At 42.4% G+C, this 27,278-nt stretch overlaps 1 protein-coding gene across 1 annotated transcript; it reads right to left on the bottom strand.

The window, feature by feature from the left end:
• Positions 1-201: 201 nt before the first annotated feature.
• Positions 202-26,026, bottom strand: LOC133460191 (serine-rich and transmembrane domain-containing protein 1-like). The gene is made up of 2 exons (XM_061740763.1): positions 25,920-26,026; positions 202-545 (listed from the first exon to the last, which is right to left on the bottom strand). The coding sequence occupies exon 2, from the start codon at positions 538-540 to the stop codon at positions 202-204; it is 339 nt and encodes a 112-aa protein (XP_061596747.1). The 5' UTR covers positions 541-545; positions 25,920-26,026.
• Between the last annotated feature and the right edge of the window lie 1,252 nt (positions 26,027-27,278).

Here is a 27,278-nt window from a genome sequence, read left to right as displayed (position 1 = left end):
TTGCAGGTTGTACAGATGCACCAGAACCCCTGGACCGGCAGCACTAACATACTCATCTCTGGCTGGTAAAGTGTGTGTTTCTCTCACTGCCACATGTGAGACCCCTGTGTCCTCTGCCTGCTGGACGCTTGCTTGTCGTTTGCTTTGCAAGCATGTACAGTGCCAGCTGGAGTGGCTTCTGCAGAGTCCCGTCCCATGACCTCAGGTGGAGAGGGTGGAGATGGTGGACCTCTGAGAGGAGATGCTGCAGATCTCCATGTTGGTGAAGGAGCTGCCGCCCTCGCTGCTGCCGTCAGGGACGGAGGAGGAGATTATGTTCTTCAGCCGGTGCAGGGAGATGATGAGCAGCGTGAGCAGGAAGGCCAGCAGGCCCAGGAAGAGCCACACGTACACGAACACGTTCCCCTGGCGCCCTGGAGACGACGCAGCGGCCGCCGACGTGGACGCCGACGTCGGGGAGAAGCGCAGGAAAGTCCCGTTGTCCACCGGAGGGATTCCAGTCTCGTTGTGATCCACCAGCAGAACGTCCATCCCTGACATCCTGGCTGGAGATGGATTTGGAGGAGACAAAAGAAAAGATCAGATTTACAGAGAAACTACTGCAGAACTTCTCTGAGCTGCCAGAGATGCAGATGCTTAAAACCTTAAATGGTGTACTGTGTATTTTGTGATGAATGTGAAACCACTGATGATTTATTTTTTTGAATGCATATATTCTAATACCCTTTGGCAGGATATAAATGACTGCTTCACACAAAGGTTTTTGATCTGCAGGACTTCTCACGGAAAGCTATTATTTTTGGACTTTCAATGGACAATACCAATGATGACTTAAAGAATAAAATTCCATAAATTCCATATCCACAAGTCCAAGTATATGAAAGTGAAACCTCGATTTTGTGTTTTCCATAACGAATTCCTTCACCTTAAACTCATGACAAAAAGAAATGCAATACAACTTTTGAACATAATTGTTGAATATAATTTATTGGATAAGCCCTAGTCCCTTTAATTATTTTCATTTTCATTTTATTTATTTTCTTTACCTTCTGTTTTCTCTCAAATGCACCTGTTCCTTGAAGCATTTTGATAAAGATTGATGCCTTGTTGTTTGTATATAAAGATATCTTCAATAATAAAAAAAAAAAATGATAAGCACATGAAAAAAAAAAGATGCAGTTTTTCTATGTTAAATGTTGATTTTATTATGTAAATGTAACCAGGTCTTAATCAGCCTATGAAAAGATAAGAAATACACAACTTAACTCTACCTGGGCTATTTGTGTGACAAAAAAAAATGAAACAGGAGTGCTGACATTCTTTACATCCCAATTTAATAATGTAAAGGATAACCTTCAATCAGGATTTTAATAGCAAAGGGCACATTAAAATAACATTTATCATGTTATCTATGCTGAATAGTTATACATATATCCACCATTTTTGAAGTGTGGTACATCAAGCATTGTATTACTATTGTGAAACAATGACTCACTTATTCTGGCTGTGCCCCATTGTTCAAACTTTTTGGAGTGATATGTGTAATTTTGTGTCTGAAAGAATTGAAACTGATTTCAAATTATTTTGGAAGGATGTGTTGTTTGGTGTTTCTGACCATGTAACGATTAGAACAAAGCCAAAAGATACATTTATTATTAATTTGTTGATTATCCTTGCAAAATTCCACATCCACAAATCCAAATTCTTACACAAAAAAACCCTCTTTTTTTTACTTTTCATTGTGAATTAAATCAGTATATGGACTCTATTAAGTTTTCTACTAATTCAAAAGCAATCAAAACCATAAATGTATGTAAATGTTTTTGCTTTCTGTTTAAATTTCATCCCCCTTGGCTGGTTATAATGTGTTTTTTGCTTTTTGTTTTGTTTTTTATTTGAGTTATACTCTTTATATGTTATAATTCAACGTGAAATTGCATAATGTGAAGATTTGTTATCATTGTACTTTCTGCAAATGTTAAATAAAAAAAACTAAAAAAAAAACTGTATAAACTGTGTGAAAAGTGCTGTATAAGTAAAGTGTGATGTGATGTGACGGCCAGCAGGGGGCGCGCTTGTCCCGCCGGTGTCCGTCAGCATCCAGCCCCAAGCCCGGGGATGGAGGCATCATTATCTCATCACAGGAAACTCCTCATCATCAGCTTTCACAAAGACAGCAGAGAACAAATCCTCCTCCACTGTATATTAATACTCTTAATAATGTCCCATTGCAAATTACTGCACGGCACTAAACTGAAAGGAGGATTTGAAGTATGACGTTGGCAGTCTTTGTGCTGATGAGAGATGGAGGGACAAAAGGAGGGGAGGCTGATTAGGTCCAGGGCCTTGTGTCCTGACTTCCTCTACGACAGCAGAAAGAGCCTCTTCAAAGGGAGGAATAAATGACCGTGACCAGAATGAAAGCGAAAGGTCAGCGCACACTTTTCATCTCACAGTGGTGTGTTCTCACTTTGCTCTTATCTGCCAGCTCTGGCCTCCTTTTCTCCATTTCATTATTCATTTAACCATGGCCCATATACATGCTGGGCCACTTGCACAATATTCGGAGAGTAGATTAAATGCAGGCACTCTCCACAAACTGTTTGAACTGCATTAACCGTGTGCACGGTCCCCATTAGGAGATAATTTTCTGCATTTTTCAGCAAACTGGGACAGTAGCAACCGAATGCACACTGCAAAAAGCTAAATGCATATTACAGCTATAGCAATGCAACCAATTATTTTCATGAATTAGTTTTGCAGAGGTAAGAGTGCTCCAACTGAAAGGTTTGTGTGATACAAGATTGTATAATAATGTATTAAAATGTATAAACGGCATGGACTTTGATGAAGTAATGACACTGGGATTGGGTGGGATGTCCTACTGTGCTGGAAACATTCTCAATTAACATTAGTAATTTAGAAGTGCTAATGGTTATTTGGATCCAAAACAACTGTTGCATGTACCAACAGTTTATATGGTGTCATGAAATTATTACTGTTACCCATAAACAGCGTCTGTGTCATTAAAAGCAGCATAATGCAAACCCAATGTACTTAAGAGTTCATCTGCAGACTTGAAATTAGTAATAAAGGTCCTTTTCGTTTTGTACATTAGTGATGCATAATGTAGTGTCAATGAATATTTCTTGATATAATCTTGTGCAGGTGAATCCTATAATTTATGGCATTTACAGCAAAATGCAGTTCACGTTCAGTTGAGTTTTATGAAAATGTTTTATGAGCAGGGAGGACAGATGGACTGACAGAACACTGATTTAGACAGTGGGGACAGACCAACAACAAAACAAGTGACACACCAAAAAAACTCAACATTTTTTAAAATCCCAAATTATGACAGAAGTCCCAAAAGAAAGAAGGACATCAGAATCAAAACCATCATAGCAGCAGTATTTACTCACTATTGATGATCACAGATTTGAAATGAAGTCATTTTTATAAGTTGTATAAATTCATAAGCAATCATTTATAAGGCATGTCTTATGAGATATAAAAGGCAACACTAAAGGAAGTTAAAACACCTCCCAACTGCTGGTATAGAGAGGCCAGCTCCAAGCACGTTAAACTAAGATGAGCTGCTGTGTCAACCGATTAGACAGCACAGAAATAATGACCGGGCCTCATTTATGCGTGCGTGCGCACAAAAAAAATCCTGATTTATAAAACCGTGTGCACGCACACTTGCATGCAATGTTTATAAATCACAGTCCAGCTGGAAAGTTGCGCACGTGAATTCACCTCATATCCCGCCCTCTACACGCCCACTTCATACCATGAATAGTCAATGCAAACTACTTAATTACTGTATTTGCATATGAATGAGCCTGCTGAGCATGCGCTGTTTCTGCTGTGCATCAGGATGAATGAGACATGTGTCGAGCCACCGTGCCACTAAATTTCACGGAGACTGAGATGGAGATGTTGTGGATGAGGTGGAGGCAGGAAAACCACATTATTTGGTGGTCACAGTAGTGGCATCACTAACAAAAAGAAAGCGAGTGAGTGGCAGCACATCGTTGCTGCGCTAAACGCCGTGAGTGCCCCGGACAGATCTGTGGCAGAAATAAAAAAGAAGTGGTGCGATCTGAAGGTGGAGGCCAAGAGGAGAGATATGTGATGACATTAAAAGTCATCACATATCTCTGACATGACATGAATCTGGCTTCATTTCACCACCTCACCCTCTGCGTCGCCATGAGCTGCATCCTGCAAGTGGCTTTATTTGGTCACACACAATTCAGGCATTGCTCGTAAAATGTGTTTTTACTTCTGGACATCATTGCTGAGCATTACCTGAGCACTGCTGACGAACCTTGGTGTGACATGTTAGTTGAAAGTAGCCGTGCAGTAAACCTGGCAGCGATTCCGTTCCACAGAAGCTGAAGGATTCAAAATGAATTCAGCTTAAACGTGTTGCAATTTGATCTACTTTTCTGAGGGATTTATGCCAAAATGGCCAGTCTAAACTGAATTTAAGCACGTTGTAATTAGGCCTGTGTTGAAAAAATTGATTTTCCGATTCTAAATCGGTTCTCATATCAGTATATACATAATTCCTAAAAATTGATTCGTATGTCTAAAGATCGATTTTTTTTCATCATTACAACTTTTTTTTTTGTTTATGCCCAAAAAATGATTTTTTTGTTGGACAGGAGAATAACTGGTGCCATGTTTTTGCCTTTAAATATGTTTAAAGGTATGAAAACATTAAAGTTTTCAGTTATAATTGCATAAATTGTCTATATTTCATTACTTTATATACTGTCTTGGGGTTACATTTGCATAAAATGCTAAAAACCAAATTCTCAAACATTAAAAACCGAAAAACACAGAAAATGGACAAAATTAAAACGGAATGTGGGAAAAAAATAAACCGATTTCATGCGGCCCTATCTCTGTTTGCTGCCCTGGATCTGTTTGGTAATTCTGACCCACGATGTTTCTGAAAGCAGTTCTATCAGCATTCTGGGAGCTGATTGGTCCTTACAGCATCATTAGCTGCAATACTTGCTGTTAAATCTCCATATAATACTAGTATTAATATGTTGCATAACTACACAGTTATATAATTCATGGAACAGCTCAAAAAACTGTTTTAATAACACTAACCCAAATCAATATCGGAATCGAATTGAATCGGATCGAATCAAATCTTGGTAATCGATTCTGAATCTTAAGAATCGGAATCAAATCGATTCTTGACATTTGAATGGATCCCCAGCCTAGTTTTAATGAATTATGGACATAAACCTTATGAAAAGATGTCATCACTTCCACTTGAAACCAAACTTCCCTTGGTGTTTCACACGCAGGTAAAGAAGCCTCTCCGTCCCCAAACTCTTTAGTTCCCCGTGTATTTTCTATCTTTCATCTGTTCCCTGGGCGGTTCATGTCACAAGAACGCTGGTCTCTTTCATTTACAGCAGCTCAGGACCTTCAGGGAGACGCACAGACGGCATAATGAAGATGGAGGAGTCAGGCTGTCTTCATTGTGATTATCTGCTCGGTTTTCTTTATCAGCTGCTCCCCGTGGGTCACAGCCGGGTGAAAACCCGGGCCTTTTTTCACTTTTATTGTTTCTATGTCTCCAAACTCTTTTCAGAATTGTGTTAAAATTCTCAACAATGATCCCTCTCTCGGCTCATGGTCCTCCAGCAGCATTTCTGCTTTAATCTGATTTCTGTCTCCATCACCGGACCTGATTTCTTTTTTTTTTTTTTTTTTGCAACTTTCTCTTTATTGGTGATTTCAAGTTTTTTCCAACAATAAAGGAAGTAAAAAAAATAAATAAATAAAAATAAAATAAGAGAACAAACAGGTTGACTTAGGGCATACATTAATAAAAAATAAAGAAATAAAGCCCCCACAAAAACAGGATTTTGACAGTCACACAGTCAATGAGTTACATTCCACAGAATATAAAGTCCACCTTTCCCAGTATTTTATATTCTGCTCAGCCTGTAATCTTACCCAGATACAATGCAATAAAGGAAAACTCAAGTTTTAGTCCGAAAATTGTCTGTAATTCTTGCCAATATGGATGAATAAGGGGACATGCCCAGAATACATGAAAGTGCTCTGCCATTGCCTGGGAGGACCAGATTTCTGAAACGATCTGCCTTTCAGACATGTTACCAACGTACTGCTGAGACCTTTTACCCGTACTTTCATAACTCCACTCTAAACCACTGTCCTTCCCTTCTTTTCATCCTACTTTTGCCCTGATTTTTAGAGTGCTGTCCTTCATCATGTGTTGTTTTGAAATCTGTGATGAAGCTTGCTCATTGGGGGCTGAAGTGGTGATAATTGAGCTTAATAATGCTTTTTGTATCCAGGCAACAATGTATGCTCAGTTCTTTTTCAAGCTAATCTACTTTAAAAGGGCAAGCCATGCAGTCCCGCAGAGTCTGCAGGTTAGACGTGCACATGCATTCACACGGCCGCCCACGCGCCATCAGCACCAGGACCTGTTTTCCTTGGGAATAGCTGCAAATGCAATCCAGAGGAAACCAGGGCTAATAGAATAAAATAGAATAGAATAGAAAGCCTTTATTGTCATTATAATAATATAATGAGATTAAGCAGCAGCTCCATAAAAGTGCACACATGAAAAGTCTATGTAAAAACAAAATAGGAAACAGACAATATAAACATATATACACTATGAAAATGAATGAATGAAAGAATATTGCACATAAATGAGTGAAAGAATATTGCACATGAATGGATGAAAGAATATTGCACAGAATGAGGAGCAACTGGAGAAGCAAAGGAATACACACCGTCTTTCTTTGTACAGATTAAGACATTAAGATCATGCAACATCATGTAACATTTTGGATCAGAGAAGGTTCATTTGTGTTTGTTTGTCATCCATCACATATATTGAATTGATTTTACTAGTGTTTTTTTTCCTCTGATCCACCTGATTTTCTCTTTTTCCAAATAATGTCACATGTTTCTGTTCATTGCTTCCCCCAAAAGTGTGCAGCAGAGCATGAACCCGGCCCTATCCTGACCCCAGACCCTGGAGCTCAGCCTGAACTGATCCAAGTTGCTCCTTCAACGGGAACCTTGCATCAGGAACAAGAGCTGTGTTTCACTTTTGCCTGGAAGTGTTTAATTTATTCCCTCTTCAGGTCGTGTCATCATCTTTCTTAAGAGGAACCTCTGAGGACATTCTGTTATCTGTTTCTCATCTATTTTAATCAGCTGCTAAAGACAGAAGAGACACTGTAAGATAAAAGGATGTATTTAAAATAATAACCTTGACTTGGAGAACGAGTGAACTGTTGGCCATAGCAGCCATAGCATCCTTGTTGTTTCCTGTTTTATTAGCTTTCCTGATTTTGCATTGAAGTGTAATTAGCTGGTAACTACCTCAAATATAGGTTATAATTTCCTGGTAGTTTGCAGAAAAATACTTAGTAATTACCTGGTACTTACTTAGAAATAATTCATGTAATTTCAGAGTAATTACATGGTAAATTGACTGGTAGTTACCAATATTAACCTAGTAAATACCTGTAATTTCCCTCATAGTTCCCGTCTAATGTCTTTGTAATTACCTAGTAATGTTTAGTTTAAATAACCAGGTATTTACCATGTTATTACATGGTAAATACACATAATTACATGGTACAAGAAAATACGTAATAATTACCTAGTACTTACTGGGTAAATTACCCGGTAGTTACCATGTAATTACCTTGTAAATACAAGGTACTACTAGGTAATTACAGTGTAATTACCATGGTATTACATGGTTATTACTGTACTGTAAAAGAAAGGGTTACCAAAAACACTTGACAGTTTTTGCTTATGTTGGGCCGAAAGGTTATTATGACTAAGTGGGTGGGAGAAGAACTTCCCTCAACACATTTGTGGAAGTCGTTGATAGAGGACTATATTTCTTTGGAAAGACTGGAATTAGTGAAATTAGTGGTCAGAAGTGCCTTTTTACAGTAACATTTGGCAAAGTGTTGGAGTACCTGGGAACTGCCTGAAATGTTGGATTCATTGAGAACCTTGGGAATCATTGCTGTGTACAGTATGTATTCTGGATCTGCTACATATTTCAAATTATTTGTATATATACTGCACTGGACAATTATAAGTTTAAAAATATATAATAAAAAGAAAAAAAACAGTATAAACCAGAACTATTTTTTAAACGACCTTCATCTCATGGTTTCCTCCTTTTCTTCCTGAAATAGTGAATTAGTTGATTTGGTTCAGAGCCAGCGCCTCCTCTCTGAGACTAGGTGTAATGTCAGTGCTGCTAGAGCTTCGCTAGAACGCCACACACTTTGGCCCTGTCCCAATACACCCACTACCCCTAGTTTTCAGCCTTACCCCTAAACTTTGCGCGTTCCCGTGAGGGTAGTGGTGTCCCAATTCCTCTTTTCACCTAGGGGGAGTGGCTTAAACGAGGGGTAGTGGCTATGAATCTGGCCCTACGGATCGAGTGTTTTCCGATGCTCACTAGCTGAACTAGAGCCAGAAAAATTTCCCAGAATGCTTTTCGTCGTCATTTGCGGACTGAATTAAAAAAAAAACATGGCGGACATTTCTTATTTTTTTGTGAATAAAATCAATATTTTGAGTTAGTTTCTGCATAAAAATGCGTTTTGATTACATTTCTAGCGAGAAATATATATTTTACTTTCATAATATTCACTCAGTGAATGTATATAATCGCTCGTTTCACCCGTTGTTGCGAAGATCACGCCAGAATAAAGGCTGATTTATGGTTCCGCATTACACCAACGCAGAGCCTACGGTGTAGGTTACGTACCCTACGCTGTAGAATCTGCGTCGATTTAACGCGGAACCATAAATCAGCTCCGGAGCCGGCAGGCATCATCATCTCGAAATTTTCGGAGCAAATTTCTTAACAGGCGTAGCTACAACTGTTAGATTTCATATATTAAACCAACATTTATCTTCCTAAATGATTTATTTCAGCCAGCTGTAATTCTCCACAGAGCTGCAGGTTTCTCCCCGGGACGACGGCGCAGGTTGACCTGGCGATCACGTCTGTATGTGAACTGCTGCTGCTGCTGCTGCTCTCTTCTCCGAAAATATCGGGTCAAATTTCTTAACAGGCATTATTTGGATAAACTGAGCCCAGGTTGGGGATCTTAACGGTTACTTTTACGCCTGAAAAAATATTAAAACTTAATAAAGTGGCATATTTACAGCGCTACGGCTGAAATTAAAACAGCTTTTGGCTCTCAGCTTCCTGATTTTAGTGGTGGTGCTGAAAGTAGGAGTAGTGGGAGTATTGGGACAGACCCCTGGGAAGATTTCAAGTGCCCTAAAATCTGTCCCTTCTTTTTTAGGGGTAGTGGTAGTGAGGGAGGGCTAGTGGTAGAAAGTAGGGGGTGTATTGGGATTGGGCCTTTAAAAGTCACACAGATACCGAGGTGTCGCCAACTCTTCCATCAGCACAAAGATATTTGGCCTCACTGTGGAGCTGCTTGATTGGCTTGATGGGCTCGGAGCCGTCCTTCTACCTCTCTGCAGCCCTGGAGCACGGCTCACCAACTATGTTTGTCAGAGGGCCAGAATTTTACCAGACAGTCACCTTGGGGGCCGGACCCTCAAATAAAAATTAAATAAAAATCAAATTTTTGCATAACATTATTTTTTTATGTTTATTGTTTATATATTTTTTCATTTCATTACAAAACTGACGGCATTTTTAACCTTTATGAGTCAGTCTCCTATCACCTAAACTGTTCTGGGCCTCTGGAAAACGTCTAGAGACAAAATCTGTTGTATTAGACGCTATACAAATAAAAGTGAATTGAATTGAACCTACACCACAGTCATCCACCAGGAGTGATATAGATTTTTGGCCTCAACTCTATTAAGTCAACTTTATTTATAGAGCACTTGAAAAAGGCCTCTTAACGCAGGTTAAATGGCCTCTCAAAGGCCATGAAAGGAAAAGTTGATGTTGAAAACAGATCCTTTAACGATGACTGGACTGAAAAGTACGCATTTATCACGCCAACCTTCCCAAATGCGTCACCTGTATGCCTCATTTGCAACTAAACTGTTGCGGTTGCAAAAGAATATAATCTGCGCCGTCACCACAACAACACTAAACATACAAATCTCAAGGATTCATATCCTGAGCTGTCAGAGGCCTGTCAGAGAAGAATCCAGTCGCGGGCCGGATTGGACGGTTCGGCGGGCCGGATTCGCTTCACGTGATGTGGCTCACTCATGGAAGACATCTCTTCACTTGCAGGTTGAAGATTCGGTATTAATTTGGCCTTCTTAATAGTAATATACCTGACAATTGTTTCAAATGCAATGAGGTTCAGGGAACATTTGTGAACTGTGTCTGGGAATGTGAAAAAATTAAATAATTCTGGAGGGAGGTGATTAATAAAACCGTGCTTCTCCTGTCCTGTATGAATATTCCACTGGAGCCTACCTTATTATTGCTGCATCTACATCCAGCAGATCTCAATTTGAAACCCCAGAACGTAATATTTATTGATTTTGCTGTATTGCAGGCAAAAAGGACTATTGCTTTTAACTGGAAGAAAACAGATGGGCCTACAATCTGTGCTTGGATCAAAGTTATGGCACAATGTAGGTCAATGGAGAGAATAACATATACTGTACATTAAAAAACAAATTTGGGATGTACGAGGAAATCTGGAAACCGTTTAATCAATTCATTAAAAAAGGAGATATAGATGCTTCTACGGGAGGAAAATGCAGGGCAGGAACCTAAATATCAGAGTAGTGATGAAACTCGGAAGGGGAAGGGTCTTGGAGGACGACTGCAAAAGTGCAATTTTAGTTTATGTGTAAGTTTTGTAAATGTATATCTTTAATTTGCTAGAGTTACCATTGGACTGTACTCACAATACTGTCATATTCTACTTTGTACTAATTTTGGACCTTATAAGAAGAGAGATGCAAAGAGAGAAATGATGTGGGTTGGGATGGGGGCGGTTAAGACTGATGAGTCAAAAGTTGTTGTGAAATGTCTTTATAATAATATCCTGTGTGTGAATAAAAAATCTATAAAAAATATTGTTAAAAAAAATAGGCCTTCTTCTTGTCCTGTTGCATCCTTTCTTCAGTTATTTCCCTGTCAGGACTGGTGTCTTCACCTCCAATGAGCCACGTACTTCCAGCCGGCCTCGCTTTACTAGACGCTTTTCCTTGAGTTCTGTAGCTTCCCCACCTTAAGCTTTACCCTTTGCTCCACAATGTATCTATAGACTCCCAAAGCTCTTTTGTCCTGATCAGAGCCTCCTTGATCTGCACAATCTCCTCACGTTGCTCCACAAACCAGCTCATCTGCTGCTTCTGCAGTACAATCAGCCCAGCTCCTCCTGAGACCACGCCGCACAGTTTCCGCTGCTGCACTTCCACTTCCACTTCACATCACTTTCCTCCACTCCTCTTTTTCCCTCCACCCCTCTCTTTTTCCCACACTTACTTTTTGCTGTACTTACTTTTGTAATACTGTATTTGACCCTGTCTTTGTAAGTTTTGACCGTATAGAAACGCCATTCTTGCCATTGTAAGAATGAGATGTACCTGCTGTACTCTACTGCCCTTACTTTTTAACAACTTGTGCTTTTTATTATTTTACCTCTTTTCTTATCATTTTATTTTATTTGTTATTTACTGTTTAATTGTGTCTTGCCGCTTTTAATGATGATGTAAAGCACTTACAATTACCGTGTGTTGAATTGTGCTATACAAATAAACTTGCCTTGCCTTGTCTCCATCCCTCTCTTTTTCCCTCCATCCCTGTATAATCTTCTCCACCGTCGCTGTCCCATGAACATCCAGCTTAATTTCATCCACCCGATGTCCTCTCCACAGAAATATGCTGCAATCTGGTTTCATTGCACACTTGGATTTGTGTGTGTGTGTGTGTGTGTGTGTGTGTGTGTGTGTGTGTGTGTGTGTGTGTGTGTGTGTGTGTGTGTGTGTGTGTGTGTGTGTGTGTGTGTGTGTGTGTGTGTGTGTGTGTGTGTGTGTGTCTCCTATCACAATGGCTGTTGCAGAGATCCTATTTTTACGGCGATCATGAAGAGCCAATCTATCTGCAGCGTTTTAAATCAATAAATGTCTAATACTTTATTTTTTTCTTTTACAAAAATAAATGGGTTGTTTTCAGGAGAAAGCAATGTTTGTCTGTGTCCTCCTGCTGTTTCCAGTTAAAGCCGGGGATCTCCATGAAAGAGTTTTGGTCTGGATCGCTGCGAAGCTTGTGCAAATATTTACTGAAACGCAAACTTCCCCAGCGAGACACAGTTTGTTTTCTGTCTTGATCTGGTATTAGTATTTCAATTCATGAATAATAGAAAAGCTCTCGATGTGGCAAATGTCATGGCATTTGGGCAGCGTCCTCTGTGTGCACGGAGCTGGTGTGCTGGTGTGCACCTCCTCACGCTGCAGCCACAGGTCTGAGAGGAGGAGAACGCCATTCAAAAGCAACATTCACAATCCCTGCACGCGCGGGAAGCACGGATGGATAAAAAATACCTGGAACTTTTCACACCTGCAAATGCTGAGATTCAATTTAATTCTATTCTATTTATATAGCGTCTATTACAGGGGTAGGCAACCCAAAATGTTGAAAGAGCCATATTGGACCAAAAACACAAAAAACAGATATGTCTGGAGCCGCAAAAAATGAAAAGTCTCGTATAAGCCTTAGAATGAAGGTAACACATGCTGCATGTATCTATATTAGTTATAACCATGGGGAGAAATGGCGAAAAAAAAGTCGAAGTTTCGAGAAAAAAGTCAAAATGTCGAGATTAATGTTGAAGTACAATCTCGAGAAAAAAGTCGAAATGTCGAGAAAAAAGTAAAAATTTTGTGAAAAAAGTCGAAATGTCAAGAATTTGTCGAGATTAAAAAGGAAGAAAGGAAAAAAAAGGGAAAAAAAGAAGAAAAAAGGAAAAAAAGAAGAAAAAAAAGAAAAAAAGAGAAAAAAGGGTGAAAAAAAGAAAAAATGGAAAAAAAAGGTCGAACATTTTTGAAAAAGCTCCAGGAGCCACTAGGGCGGCGCTAAAGAGCCCCATGCAGCTCTAGAGCCGCAGGTTGCCGACCCTCGGTCTATTACAACAGAAGTTGTCTCTAGGATCTTTCCAGAGACCATAACATGACCCCCGAGCAATTATTACATAAACATAACATAAACAATGGCAGGTAAAAACTCCCCTAGTGGGAGAAAAAACAGATTCGGAGACAAAAGCTATAAATGAAATATTTAGATAAAAGCTAAACATCTCATTATAAGCCTGATCAGCTGAAAACAGAGCTCAAGGCTCAACCACATGAATTCCTAATGGCTCCTGCTGCCCCCAATACCCACGCAGGCGCCGGAGACGTGCAGGAATGATGAAAGTATGAAGAAAGTGATGCTAAAACATGTCTCACAATATCTGAGCACTTTCTCTTTTCCACCTGACACTCTGGTTTTCTTTACTTTGGGCTGTTTCAGTGTCATTTACGTATTTAAAATGCTATTTAAAGCATTGAAATCCCATTAAATGTCTGAATTTACGATAGGGGTTGTTGGAAGTAATCCTTTGGTTTTAACATGTGCAATATCTGTCTACCTCATACACATCCTACCTGCTTTTCTTTCTTTCCCGTACTGCACTACTTTTTATTTTTTATCTTTCATTCCAATGTATATACTGTTTATATTGCGTAATTATATATTTTTTACCCTTTCCCTGCATGTGTGTGTTGAGTGTACTGCTGCTGCACAAAGTGAATTTCCCCATTGAAGGAGAAATAAAGACAATCTAATCTAATCTAACCTTTGAATCACCTGCTTTTGCATGAGAAAGGTGCAGATCTGCCAGCAGGTCTGAGTCTGGGGCCAGCAGTGGTCACGCACCCGTCACCAGCCGTTGTCTCACGCTCCTCCATATTCATGGCATCAAAGCAAGGCACACGTTTCAGGGGGGGGTTCAAAGCTGTGGCAGGGAAACCTTATCAGGATTAAAACAGAGCTAATAAAACCCAGACAGGCGCTTGAGGAGCGAGAACCCGCTTGTTTCTGGTGAGTGGCCCGTCCTGCCGATACGCTGCTTTGATGTTTGAGTGTGTGTGTGTGTGTGTGTGTGTGTGTGTGTGTGTGTGTGTGTGTGTGTGTGTGTGTGTGTGTGTGTGTGTGTGTGTGTGTTTCAACTGAGACACTGACTAAGTTTCCATGCATCAATAATACTTTTCTAACCGGAATATTAGCAATAATCCGGTTGTGCACGGCCATGTAAACACCAATTACCCCTTTGAATAACCGGAATTTGCTCATATTCTGTTTTTAAAAACCCCAATATGACCCCTGGGTTACTCCTTTGCTAACCTGAATATTTGGTCATGTTTAGCCTAACGGGATTTCCCCATCAAAAGGAACAGGAATTTGTTTTCTGTGCATGCTCTTTTCACAAGGAATCCTGGTCTTTTGAGTCCAGGAAGTTCTTATAAACACGGGGAAACACAAGACCAGGAGGAGACTAATCACTTCATAAATGTAATGAAAGATATGAACATTTCGGCATTTGTAGACGGTAGAAAGTACCGGGATAGCCAGATTTACAAAAAGGTGAACGAATGACGGGAATTCCATCATGATGTTCTCCGTGTGTCGCTGGTTTGGTCCAGATATCCCAAATGATTAATAACCATGTATACAGGGATAACCCTGTTTGCTCACGCATGCAAACAGATTATTCCGAATGTTTCAGTAATCGGAATATTGACCTTAACCTGAATTTTGACTGCATGTAAATGTAGTCACTGCTCTTCTACCTTGTTCCCCTCCTTTCCTTCATTCCCCCCCACACAGCCATGGGCAGATCTATTCATCTTAAACCCACTCCAAAGGGGCTCCATTTCCAGGATCTATGGTGCCCTCATGTCATTCAATGATAGCGGTCCCACCAGGGCTAGGAATAAATGAGAACAGGAGTTGGGAATGAAATTCAATGAGTGATGGGACAAGGCAATAGATAGAATACACTCTACCATGTCCTGCGCTCGCTTTACAACCTAAAGAACTGCACAGAGCCCATTTCTCCAAATCCAGGCTTTCTGAAATCTACCTGGAGGTGGAGGATAAATGCAGCAGATGCCAGCAAACTCCTTGCGACTCGAGCCATATGTTTTATACGTATTCGGCACTTCAAACGTACTGGGGCAGTTTTTTTTTCTACTCTGTCCTCAGTTCTTGACTTTGCTCTTAACCTTAAACTAAAAAACAAATCATTGCATTTACTTCCCTATTAGCCAGATGTGTAATACTACTACACTGGAAGTCCACCAAGAGCCCTTCCATAGCCCAATGGCTTACGGATGTTCTTTTTGAAAATGGAGAAAATAAAATATACTATGAGAGGCTCAAGGAAGAAATTCTGTGACATATGGCAGCCCTTTATAAACCATTTCAACGAGTTAGTGCAGCTTCCTGCTGATTGACTGATTGATTGGCCTCCGGCAGGAGTTTCCCCCCTTATGATCCAGGTCCTGGTCCAGGTTTCTTCCTCCTAAAGGGGAGTTTTTCACTGTTTGGCTTAAGGTTTTTCTCCCATAGGGGAGTTTTTACCTGCCATTGTTTATGTAATAATTGCTCGGGGGTTTATGTTCTGGTCTCTGGAAAGATCCTAGAGACAACTTCTGTTGTAATAGACGCTATATAAATAAAACTGAATTGAATTGAATTGAACCCATCAAGTACTTGTATTCCAGTATGTTCCATCCTCTCATGCTAACTGAATTGTTTTCTTGGTCCTTATGTAACCGATGTATAAATATGTTATTTCATTTTATTTATTTCACCAAAATCCCTCATGCCATATTATTTTATTTTCAGTCTTATTTTGTTATTTTTCTCTTATTTTGGTGGGGTCCTCACAACCGCGGTGACGTCATCCACCTGCTTTCGCGCGGTTTCTCTCTCTTGCTTCTGACAACGGAGAGAGCACTGGTGGCGAGGCTCTAGTGTCCGAGCAAACACTAAAGCCTAGTTTTTTTCCACGTTTATTGCAGAAATAAACTGGCTGAAAATTCCCGAGTCCCTGTGTCCATCCTATTCCTCAAGCACCAGAACACAACGCAGAGCCCAATCCAGTTACAGTGAGGGAAACACGGGTCAACAAATGGAGTGGTTCGTGAGTATGTGTGTGTGTGTGTGTGTGTGTGTGTGTGTGTCAGAGTGAGAGAATGGGGGTCCCCACAATGCTATTAAAACAAGCCTCCGACAAATTAACTCAATTAAAAGAAAATCGCCCAAAAATGCCAAAACTGCACACAAAACAAACACATAACAACAAAACTTCAGACTACAACAATATTCCCCCGTTTGTAACACTTAAAGACACTTATAAAACAAAATTACAACAGGTGGAAAATAATCCACTTACTGCTCTCTCCGTTGTCAGAATAGGCCGTGATCGTATAGTGGTTAGTACTCTGCGTTGCACTGTAACTGGATTGGGCTCTGCGTTGTGTTCTGGTGCTTGAGGAATAGGATGGACACAGGGACTCGGGAATTTTCAGCCAGTTTATTTCTGCAATAAACGTGGAAAAAAACTAGGCTTTAGTGTTTGCTCGGACACTAGAGCCTCGCCACCAGTGCTCTCTCCGTTGTCAGAAGCAAGAGAGAGAAACCGCGCGAAAGCAGGTGGATGACGTCACCGCGGTTGTGAGGACCCCACCAAAATAAGAGAAAAATAACAAAATAAGACTGAAAATAAAATAATATGGCATGAGGGATTTTGGTGAAATAAATAAAATGAAATAACATATTTATACATCGGTTACATCCTCCCCTCCTAAATTTCACCAAAAGCAAAGCCACACCTCTAACAAGCCTGTTTACAACATGGACGTCAAACCATACATATACACGTTTTTCCTGGGAATAACTGTAAAACCTAGTTTTACCATCAGCGTTATGAGCCACCTACTACAGCATAGGTTCAGAAGAGACATAAGGGTGATCAAGCCTTAGCTCCTCTTAGATTATACGATGCCTTTTACACCATACTGACTTCCCACTAGTTTCAAACATGCAGAATACTGCATATCAAACCCTGCATAGTCACGACGTCTAACAGACACACACATTCACGAAAGTACAGGCATAAGAAATAAATAAACAAATGTTCATCCTCTTAAAACAGCGTGAGGAGTGACTGAGACCTCTTGCTAAATGAACTTGCAAACTCTCCCCAGCCAAAAGGCTTTTGAACCATGGACTCAATGAGTCGATTTACCCTTTTACTGACTCTGCCTACTCCTGTTCTGACCACCTGTTCTGTGTCTGCCGACAGATACACATGTGCGTCTGGGCCACAACGCGCGTCTGTGGGGGGCACCTGAGTAGCTGTGTCGTGAAATGGGCTTACTGGTTGTGAATGTGACTCAGTGCAGCTTTCTACATCTACTGGAGGGAACTGAGCATTCGGGGGTACTGAAATTACATCTGACATGAGTGGCAAATCTGAGTCAGGCTCCGCTGCCAAACGGTTCAAATCACTGTTTTCATGAGATAAAACTCTGTCATTTAAAGGACACTGCTTTGGATCATCTGGAGACGACTCCTCTTCACTCAACTCTGAAGCACCCTGACTCTGAGTGTCCTCTGATCCACTCATTATCCATGCACTGGTCCTTTCCTCCATATCCGCCTCCTCCAAATAGTCCAAGTGGTTGGTCACACTAGAACCCTCCTCTGATTCAGTGTCACATGACTCCACTTCGGTCGTTACCACTGGCAGGAAGCTGATGTCCAATACCAAGTTCCGGTGCACAATCTTCATGTCACCTTTGCCATCCTCCAACTTATATGTGTGAGTCTGTAAATTCCTGTCCTTGACTGTGTACACTGTTGCATTCCATTTATCTGCCAGCTTTTTCTTCCCTTTTTCACCTTTGTTGGCAATAAGTACTCTGTCTCCGATGTTCAGGTGTGTGCCTTTCAGTTTCCTGTTGTAGCCTTTTGCCTGTTTGTCCTGTTCTTTGACAGCATGTTTTTGGGCAATTCTGGCTGCTTCATGAAGATATGACATGAGAGTTTTAACATAACTTGCATGATCAACAACCACTGAGTCCTGCAGTACCTGCTTAAACATCACATCCACAGGAAGCCGTGGAACTCGGCCAAACATGAGCTGAAATGGTGCATAGCCTGTGGTTTCATGCACAGTTGCATTATACGCAAATGTCAATGTCTGTATTTGTTGTGGCCACTTTTGCTTCTCTTTGAGGGAAAGGGACCGCAGCATGTTCCCAAGTGTTCTATTAAATCTCTCAGTCCCCCCATTTCCCATGGGGTGATATGCGGTTGTACGCGACTTTGAGACTCCGGACAGTTTAAGCAGTTCTGCTACAAGCTCACTTTCGAAATTGGCCCCCCGATCAGAATGGACACGTTCAGGGAACCCATAGACACAGAAGACATGATCCCACAGCTTCCTAGCTACTTGTTTAGCTGTCTGATTTGTACAAGGGAAAGCATGGGCCAACTTCGTAAAGTGGTCTGTCATAACAAGAACGTCCACTGAACGCTGCTTACTGTCCTCTGCACTCCAGAAATCCAAACAAACCAGCTCCATGGGGGCAGATGTCCTGATGCTCTCAAGTGGGGCTCGAGCAGAGGGGTCTGGTGTTTTGGCCAGAATGCACCTTTGACAGCACTTGACATGCTCTTTGACATCAGACTCCATCTTCGGCCAAAAGAACCGCTGTCTTGCTAAATGCAAAGTCCTTGCCTGCCCCTGATGTCCAGCAGCATCATGTATGCCATGTAATGCTTTTTCCTTGAAGCTGTCTGGCAAGACATACTGGTGTCGTTTCTGTTTACTGATAGGGTCTTTAGTAACTCGGTACAGGACACCATTCTGAACTTTGAGTCTCTCCCACTGCTTGATGAGCACCACCACTTTTGCGTCAAACCCTGCTCTTTCACGCCGAGAAGGACGCCTGTCGCGGATGACGAATGGCATGATGGTGGAAATCGTTGGGTCAAGGTCTTGGCTGTGCTGAAGCTCCTCCAGCGTAAATACAGGGAGGGAGTCTTGTCCTGGTGGTATCAGGTCTTGAACAGACTGGATTAACTCCACAGCTCTTGTCTCAGCAGCAGCCTCCCAGTTGTCATGAGCATCCAGAAGAGCCTTAACAGCCACAGTGTCACAAGGATACCTGAAGGGGGCAGATTGGAGTTTTGAACTGCTGTGAGCGGATTTCTTCACCTGTTGATGCTGGACCTTCAGCCGGAAGGTATCTTGAATGCCGTCGTGACAAACACCCTCAGCTTCAGTAAGAAGATGGCCGTACTGCTCTGTGATGAGTCTGTGACTGACTGTTTTTGCAAACGGGTCCCTGCTGAGGGCGTCCGCGACTATGTTCTTGGTGCCAGGTATGTGTTTCAAATCAAATGTGTAAGGGGCGAGCTTGGATACCCAGCGCTGCTCGCATGCATCAAGCTTGGGTTTTGTCATGATGTAAGTAAGAGGGTTGTTATCAGTCCATACTGTGAAAGAATGGCCTCTTAACCAATGACTAAACTTTTCACACACGCTCCATTTTAAAGCTAAAAACTCGAGCCTGTGTGCTGGGTATTTCTTTTGGGAACTGCTCAGAGTTTTGCTGGCAAAAGCAATAGGGCGCGCCTTTCCCTGGCCAGCTGGTATTTGGGACAATACCGCTCCAAGACCATCTAGTGAGGCATCAATGGACAGTATCAGTGGCTGAGAGAAATCTGGGTGAGAGAGGACAACACAGTTTAACAGAGCATCTTTCAGATTACACAGGGCCGCATCACATTCATCTGTCCAATCGGAAGGTTTGAGTTTTCTGTAAGAGCCAGCATTGGAGTTTGCCCTGACTTTACCATGTCTCTTTTGTCCAGCAGTGAGAGCGAACAATGGTTTGGCTACTGAAGAGCAGTTAGGAATAAAGTGTTGGTAATAGAATACCATTCCCAAGAAAGATTTTATCCTCTTTACTGCTGGCGTACAGCCATCATCATCCATCAGGTCTGCCTTTGACATCTTCGATATGACCTCTACTTTTGCAGGGTCGACGGCCACTCCTTCACCATCTATAATGTGACCCAGAAACTTGACTGAGGATCTCATCAAGTGGCATTTCTTGGGGCTGAGTTTCAGGTTATGGAGTCGGAGCCGTTGGAAAACTACCTCCAACTTCCTCAAAGCCTCCTCTTCAGTTGCAGCAAACACGAGCAGGTCGTCAAGATAGCACAACAGACTGCTGAAATTGAGATCACCAAATATACTGAGCATCATACGCATGAATGAGGCAGGGCTGTTGCATAGACCTTGTGGCATCCGATTATACTCATATAACCCCATTGGAGTTGTGAATGCAGTATATTTCTTGTCTTCTTCTGCCATCGGGATGTTATAAAATCCGGACGTCAAGTCCATTGTGCTGAAATAGGTGTTTCCACCCAAGGCAGCCAGGCAGTCTGACTGGTGTGGTAAGGGGTGTGCATCTTTGAGGGTTCTGGCATTGAGCCACCTGAAGTCAGTACAGAGCCTCAAACTGCCGTCCTTTTTCCACACTAGCACGAGGGGAGAGGCATAATCACTCACTGACTTCCTTATTAACTCCTGCTCCTCCATTTCAGACAAAACCTGACGCAGTTTCTGGTAGTGGGCTGGTGGTACTCGCCGGTAGGGGAGGCGAAATGGTCTCTCGTCGGTGAGTCGGATGCGATGCTGGAAACCTTTTGCCTCACCACAATCTAGTGCCTGTTTAGAAAAGATGTCATTATACTTTTCAAGTAGCTCAACTAACCTCTCTTTCCCCGCTATGTCAGTATTGCAATGTTCTATGTCTATATCTGCAAGTCCAAGCTGTTGTAAGCGCTGCTTGAAATCTGCAGGCTTGGCATTTTCAGGTTTTTCTCCCTGTTTGACTTTTTCAGGTTGGTTGACACCCTGAAAAACTTCAAAATCTTCCACAGCTAAACAGGTAGACACGTCTGCCAGCTTACTGTTTCTCTTTAAGGTGATAGGCTTGTTTGAAAGGTTAGTAACTTTCATGGGAATCCATCTGTCACCCCACAAAGGAGTGATGACACGACCAACCATAATATTACGGGGCATAGACTTGGATGAGGTGGGCTCAATTATTACTGTGCTGCCTGGTGACATAGGAACAGTCTTCGGCAATTTACCCCAAACCAGATGTTCTTGTCTCGCTAACAGGGTGACTGACTGCTGGATTTTAACAGTCCCAATCCCATCTGGGAGTTCCTCACCTCTCCACCGGGATGAATTTGCCATGAGATCAAAAAGCTGTTCACACTCTGGGAGAAGATTTCCACTGGAGACAAGACGCCAGTAATCACTGGTTATTTTCAGCTGACGCATGAGGTATCTGATGACATTTGTGCCTATGATCAAATCATCACGTTGGCCGGGTACCACGAGGACAGGCAATATGCAGCTCTCTCCATACAGTTTCATTTCCATTTCATACATGCACTTTGGTTTACTTAGTGTCCCTCCACAGCCTACTAACACAATCTCCTGAGTCAAAGGAATGGACTCTGAGAGTATACTCTCGCTTAACATCTTCAGCTCTGCTTGCTCACTGAGTGTACACGCCATGGAACCAGAGTCAAGCATTCCCTGCACCCGGAATGCGTTGTTTATGCTGACAGGTGTATAAAACAGTTCATCAAAGGGACCCAGTTTCTGAATGTTCTGCACTATTACTTTAGCGCCAGCCGGTGCTGCTGCACACGCTTTTATGTACTGCTGCTCAACATCACCACCGTTGAGGGATTCTTCTTTACCCACACATCCCCTCGTCAAATGCGGGCCAGTTAGTTTAAAGGCTCAGTGTTTTGTGCCCGCGAAACACGCTGAAATCGGCCAGGCTGACGATTTGGGCAGTCCTTCTTTATGTGATTGGGCCGAAAGCATGCTAAACATAGGCGCTCCCGCCTGCAGTGGGCATGGGTTGAGTGCTCTGGTGACTGACAGACTCTGCAGGATCTATGCTGAAACTGATCAGGTGAACCTGGTTTGCGTACAGCCTGGTTGTTTTGTGACAGTGCCCGATCGAAAAGGCTGACTAGTGTTTTCACAAAGTTATCATTACAAGGGACTCTATTCTCGCCCTGTGCAGCCAACTCTACTGACCGATCCGTCATTTCTGAATGGTCTGATGCGGGCACCTGAGCATGAACTGTCAGTGGGCGCTTTAACTTTGAGAGCATCTGTTCTTTCATTTCAGTCTGATGGCGATCAATGAGCTCTTGAACCTCACTAGCTGTCCACTTATCTGGTGCTTTATACTTGAAAATAGCGGTAAGGGTGGGATCTGGGCAATGTTTCACGAACATCATGGTTACCTCCTGACAGGGATCATCCATGCGTCGTCCTAGCCTTTTCAAGCCCCCCTCTGCAGCATCAACAGCCTTGTTCAGCCGCAGCCAGTATTCTACAGGGGTCTCTCTTGCCATCGGGACAGTGCTGTAGAAATCAGCCATGGGCATACATGAGTACGTCACTGCACTAAAATGTTGCCTGAGGATGTCATAAATGATTTTAGGATTTTCTTGAGGCTTCAGGGATGGGCTGTTTCTCAGAGTTATTCTCACGATATCTTTAGCTTTGCCCATTAACCTGCACATTACCTCAGCATGTTGTTCATTGAGGGGCGTGGCTCGTTTCCTGAAGTACACTTCCATCAACTCCTCCCACTCACAGACTGTGTTCTTATCAGACCCATCTCCCCTGAAGACAGGAGGCTCTCTTACATCTGACTGAAGGACTAGCTTTGCACCAGTTAAGTTGAGGTAAGTGGGGTCACAGGGTAGCTGGCCTACACTGCTCTGAGCTTGTGCGCCACTAACACCTCTTCCTTCACTTTCGCCCCTCAATTGATCTTTTATAGTCTGTCCTACCTGCTGTGCAATATGAGTTATCAGAGTTTTTAAGGCTGGGTCTGTTGTATCTGGAAGGCCTGAAAGTGTAACTCCTTGACTTGGGCTAGAGGCCACATTACCGGGCATGCGAGTGGAACAAAAAGCTGGTGAGTCTACATTATATGCACCTCGAACTGGGGTGTGAGGTAACCCACTTATAGGTCTCCCCCTCCCAAAACAAAAACTTAAATTCTCAGTTGGGACCTTATCCTCATCCATCTCTCTGATAACATATGCCATTTTCAACCTCTTATATCACATTTGAATATACACACCAAAAAAAATAAAATGGCAAATTGACTCTCAAATCAGGGCAAAAAAAATAGAAAAGCAGTTTCCAAAATTTTTTCAATTTTTTTCTTTTTTCTTTTTTTACTTTTTTTTTTTTTTATAAACACTTTTTTTTTTGTATTTTTTTTTTTTTTAATATATATACTAAAAAGTTACTTTAATTTAACGGTGTTCTGTGTAGCAACCTCCGGTGACCAAGCTGGTGTTGATCCACAGCTCCAGGAACGATGATCATCAACCAATCTGGAGCAGTCCCATCCGGGTCACGGCACCACTGTAACTGGATTGGGCTCTGCGTTGTGTTCTGGTGCTTGAGGAATAGGATGGACACAGGGACTCGGGAATTTTCAGCCAGTTTATTTCTGCAATAAACGTGGAAAAAAACTAGGCTTTAGTGTTTGCTCGGACACTAGAGCCTCGCCACCAGTGCTCTCTCCGTTGTCAGAAGCAAGAGAGAGAAACCGTGCGAAAGCAGGTGGATGACGTCACCGCGGTTGTGAGGACCCCACCAAAATAAGAGAAAAATAACAAAATAAGACTGAAAATAAAATAATATGGCATGAGGGATTTTGGTGAAATAAATAAAATGAAATAACATATTTATACATCGGTTACACTTAAATTTGCCTTCCTGTTGAGCATTAAGGCAGGTTTATGGTTCTGTGTTAAACCTATGCCGTAGGTTAGCGGCTACGCGGGAGTCTCTCCATAGCCTACGCCGTAGACTGACCTGCACCTCCCAAAAAATGTAACTACGCGTCGAGGCGACGCAGACCCAACACAGACCGGGAGGACTGTGATTGGTTTGCTTGGTAGAAACGCATTTCCAGTTCCGGTTCATGAAGCAGTCGTGAACTTTCAGCGCTCTTTTCTTCGTGTGTGTGTGATTTTTTTTTTTTTTTTGGGGTTGTTTTGGTTTTTTGCACAATAGTTGTCCTTATCTCTTTGATTCACTGTGAAAAAGTGAATCAAAGTGAAACAAAGTATCAACTAGTGCTCTGGGGGGGTACTGCACCGCGGAGAAATGGAGTGACGGAGAATTCCGAAGGGTTCACGACGGCGTCGCGGCAACAGCGTCACGGTGACGGCGTAGGCTCTGCGTTGGTTTAACGCAAAACCTTAAATCAGGCTTTACTAGCCGCGAGGTCCATCCCCAAACAGTATTAGGTGCTACGAACTTAGATGAAAGCTGTGTGTGTGTGTGTGTGTGTGTGTGTGTGTGTGTGTGTGTGTCTGTGTGTGTGTGTGTGTGTGTGTGTGTGTCTGTGTGTGTGTGTGTGTGTGTGTGTGTGTCTGTGTGTGTGTGTGTGTGTGGTGTGTGTGTGTGTCTGTGTGTGTGTGTGTGTGTGTGTGTGTGTGTGTGTGTGTGTGTGTGTGTGTGTGTGTGTGTGTGTGTGTGTGTGTGTGTGTTGTGTGTGTGTGTGTGTGTGTGGTGTGTGTGTGTGTGTGTGTGTGTGTGTGTGTGTGTGTGTGTGTGTGTGTGTGTGTGTGTGTGTGTGTGTGTGTGTGTGTCTGTGTGTGTGTGTGTGTGTTTATTTGTTTATTTAATAAGGATCCCCATTAGTCTTCACCATGTGAAGACTATTCTTCCTGGGGTCCACACAAAGACATACAAAAGATTACAATAATCACAAATCAAAAAGGGTGAAAACCTTCACTAGAATTCCTAAAATAATAAATTGAAACAAAAATAAAAGATTAAGTAACCAACCAAAACCATCCACATCTTAAGTAACAATATTTGCTACTATCACCAGATCTGTATCCACTTATGAACAAAATAGTTTGCAACGACTTTATAATTTATAATATACTTACTGTATACTACTATAATATACTCATAGCCTACAGTAATTTAGAATATATTTACTATTACATTCATAATATACTTTCAATTTGCAAAATAATCACAATATATACCTAGGACCGATCAGTGTGTGTGTGTGTGTGTGTGTGTGTGTGTGTGTGTGTGTGTGTGTGTGTGTGTGTGTGTGTGTGTGTGTTTGCTTGTTAGTTGATCCCTCTGGAAGATATATATCTTTACTCCTTTACTCCCACCTAATTACTCCTAACACGTCTGAGCGCCGCTGACATGGACGCCACACATGCACGGACGCCACTCGTGCACGGATGCCACACGTGCACGGAGCTCATTCACTGCTGTGACGGCGAGCAGAGCCACTCACATATATCGCTTTTAAACACAAACAAACTAATTGCACTGAGAGGATACTTCTATCCCTCCTCCTGTTTTTTCCCTCTCACTCAAGGGATACAATCACTCCCCTCATCACTCCTTTTTTTGCTTTAACTGCCCCATAAAAAAACCCACTCATGTCCCATGTTTGCTAATTGGATGCATCCATGAATATTCCCCGTCTCATATGAGCCTTGTTTACCGGCTCCAGCAAACTCATCTGCCCTCACTCTCCGTCCCCACGGCGGATCCCGACCCTGGATGACTCAGTAAAGTTACCAGCCGTGCTAAATCCTGCCTGTCCATTCAGCAGGAACCCTCTCTGGCATTAAACATTAGTCTTTCTCCCTTTCCCCTCTAAAACAAAGTGGAAAGTTGTCATTAAAAGCATCTAAAACCTTAAGCAGCATGTGATGAATAAATTAAATAGTTACAGACCTTAGTTATGTGCGAGCGAGTGGCTCCGGGCTCACTTTGTGCAGAAATCCATCCTGTGTTCAATCTTGCATCCAGGCAAACTGAATGTGCTGCCCCCGAGATCTTCCCTGAGAGGCTGTCCGCTTCCTCTCGTCTGCCTCTCTGTCATTCTGCGTGACACACACACACACACACACACACACACAGAGCACACACACACACACACACACAGAGCAGGCACTACAGCCGGAGTAGGCTCTCTCAGATGTCTTTTCTGTGAATGGATCAACACACACACTCAGCCTATCACAGAGGCTTTAGTTAATGAATGTTGCTGCTTTTTTATTCCCCTCAAAGGTGCTGGAGAGGGAAGAGGAGGGTGTAGTTCTCCTCCCAGCACCACCCCCTCTGTCTCCACCCTCCCACCCTCCTGGCTGCTTGCTCATCAAATTAAATCCCAGTCAAACCTATTCCTGTGCGTTGTGTCCGTGCTCGTCTTCAGAGAGCAGATGCTGGTCATTCAGCAGCCGGCTCAGCGCTGGAGCCCGCGCTGCCGGAGCTGCCGGGCCGGCCGAGCTGCAGCCACGTCAGGGCTCGGATAAACCCAGCCATGATCAATTCAATTCAATTACATTTTATTTGTATAGCGTCTAATAAAACAGATGTTGTCTATAGACGCTTTCCAGAGACCCAGAACATGAACATAAACCCCCGAGCAATTATTACATAAACAATGGCAAGTAAAAACTCCCATAGCGGTCCTGGGGGCAGGACCGCAGGCCAGCACGCAGCTCCTGAAGCTCCGGCCTGCAAACATGCACAAAAGATAAAAAAGGGGGGCCAGCACAAGAAACTACAGGAACGATGGACAAAAATGATGGCTATGAGATACTTACAATAAATAAAAATGGAAATGGAGAAGAGAGGAAGGGAAGAGGAGAGGAGAAGAAGGGTGAGAGGCACCGCCCAGTGGATCATGTCGGTGCCCCCCTGCAGCATAAGCCTATAGCAGCATATCTACCACCAAGCTATGTTTGAGACTAACTATTATAGTTTTGTTCTATAGTTGCAACTATGACTACTGACTCTAACACACTAGAGTTTACACTAACTAGAGATTTACCAACACTAACTATAGGCTTTACTAAACAGAAAGTGTAGCCTATGGTGTAAGAAGTGGGCCCTTGCTCAGGCACTGGTCTCAGCAAAGTGCGTCTGAAAACAGCATCCATCCAGCTGCCGTCGTGTTGACTGAACAGCTCAGATGAGACAAATCAAAAAACCTTGGCTGGAGAAGAAAGAAACAGCCGATTCCTCTGTTTCTAAACTCTCCTCGCCTCACATTACCTAAAAGCTTTTTTCTTTTCATTCCCCCCTTCC

The sequence above is a fragment of the Cololabis saira genome, chromosome 14, assembly GCF_033807715.1.
Source record: "Cololabis saira isolate AMF1-May2022 chromosome 14, fColSai1.1, whole genome shotgun sequence".
In the NCBI taxonomy this organism is placed as follows: Eukaryota; Metazoa; Chordata; class Actinopteri; order Beloniformes; family Belonidae; genus Cololabis; species Cololabis saira.
Note: the sequence above shows the minus strand (reverse complement) of the source record. Positions and strands in the feature narration are given on the sequence as shown.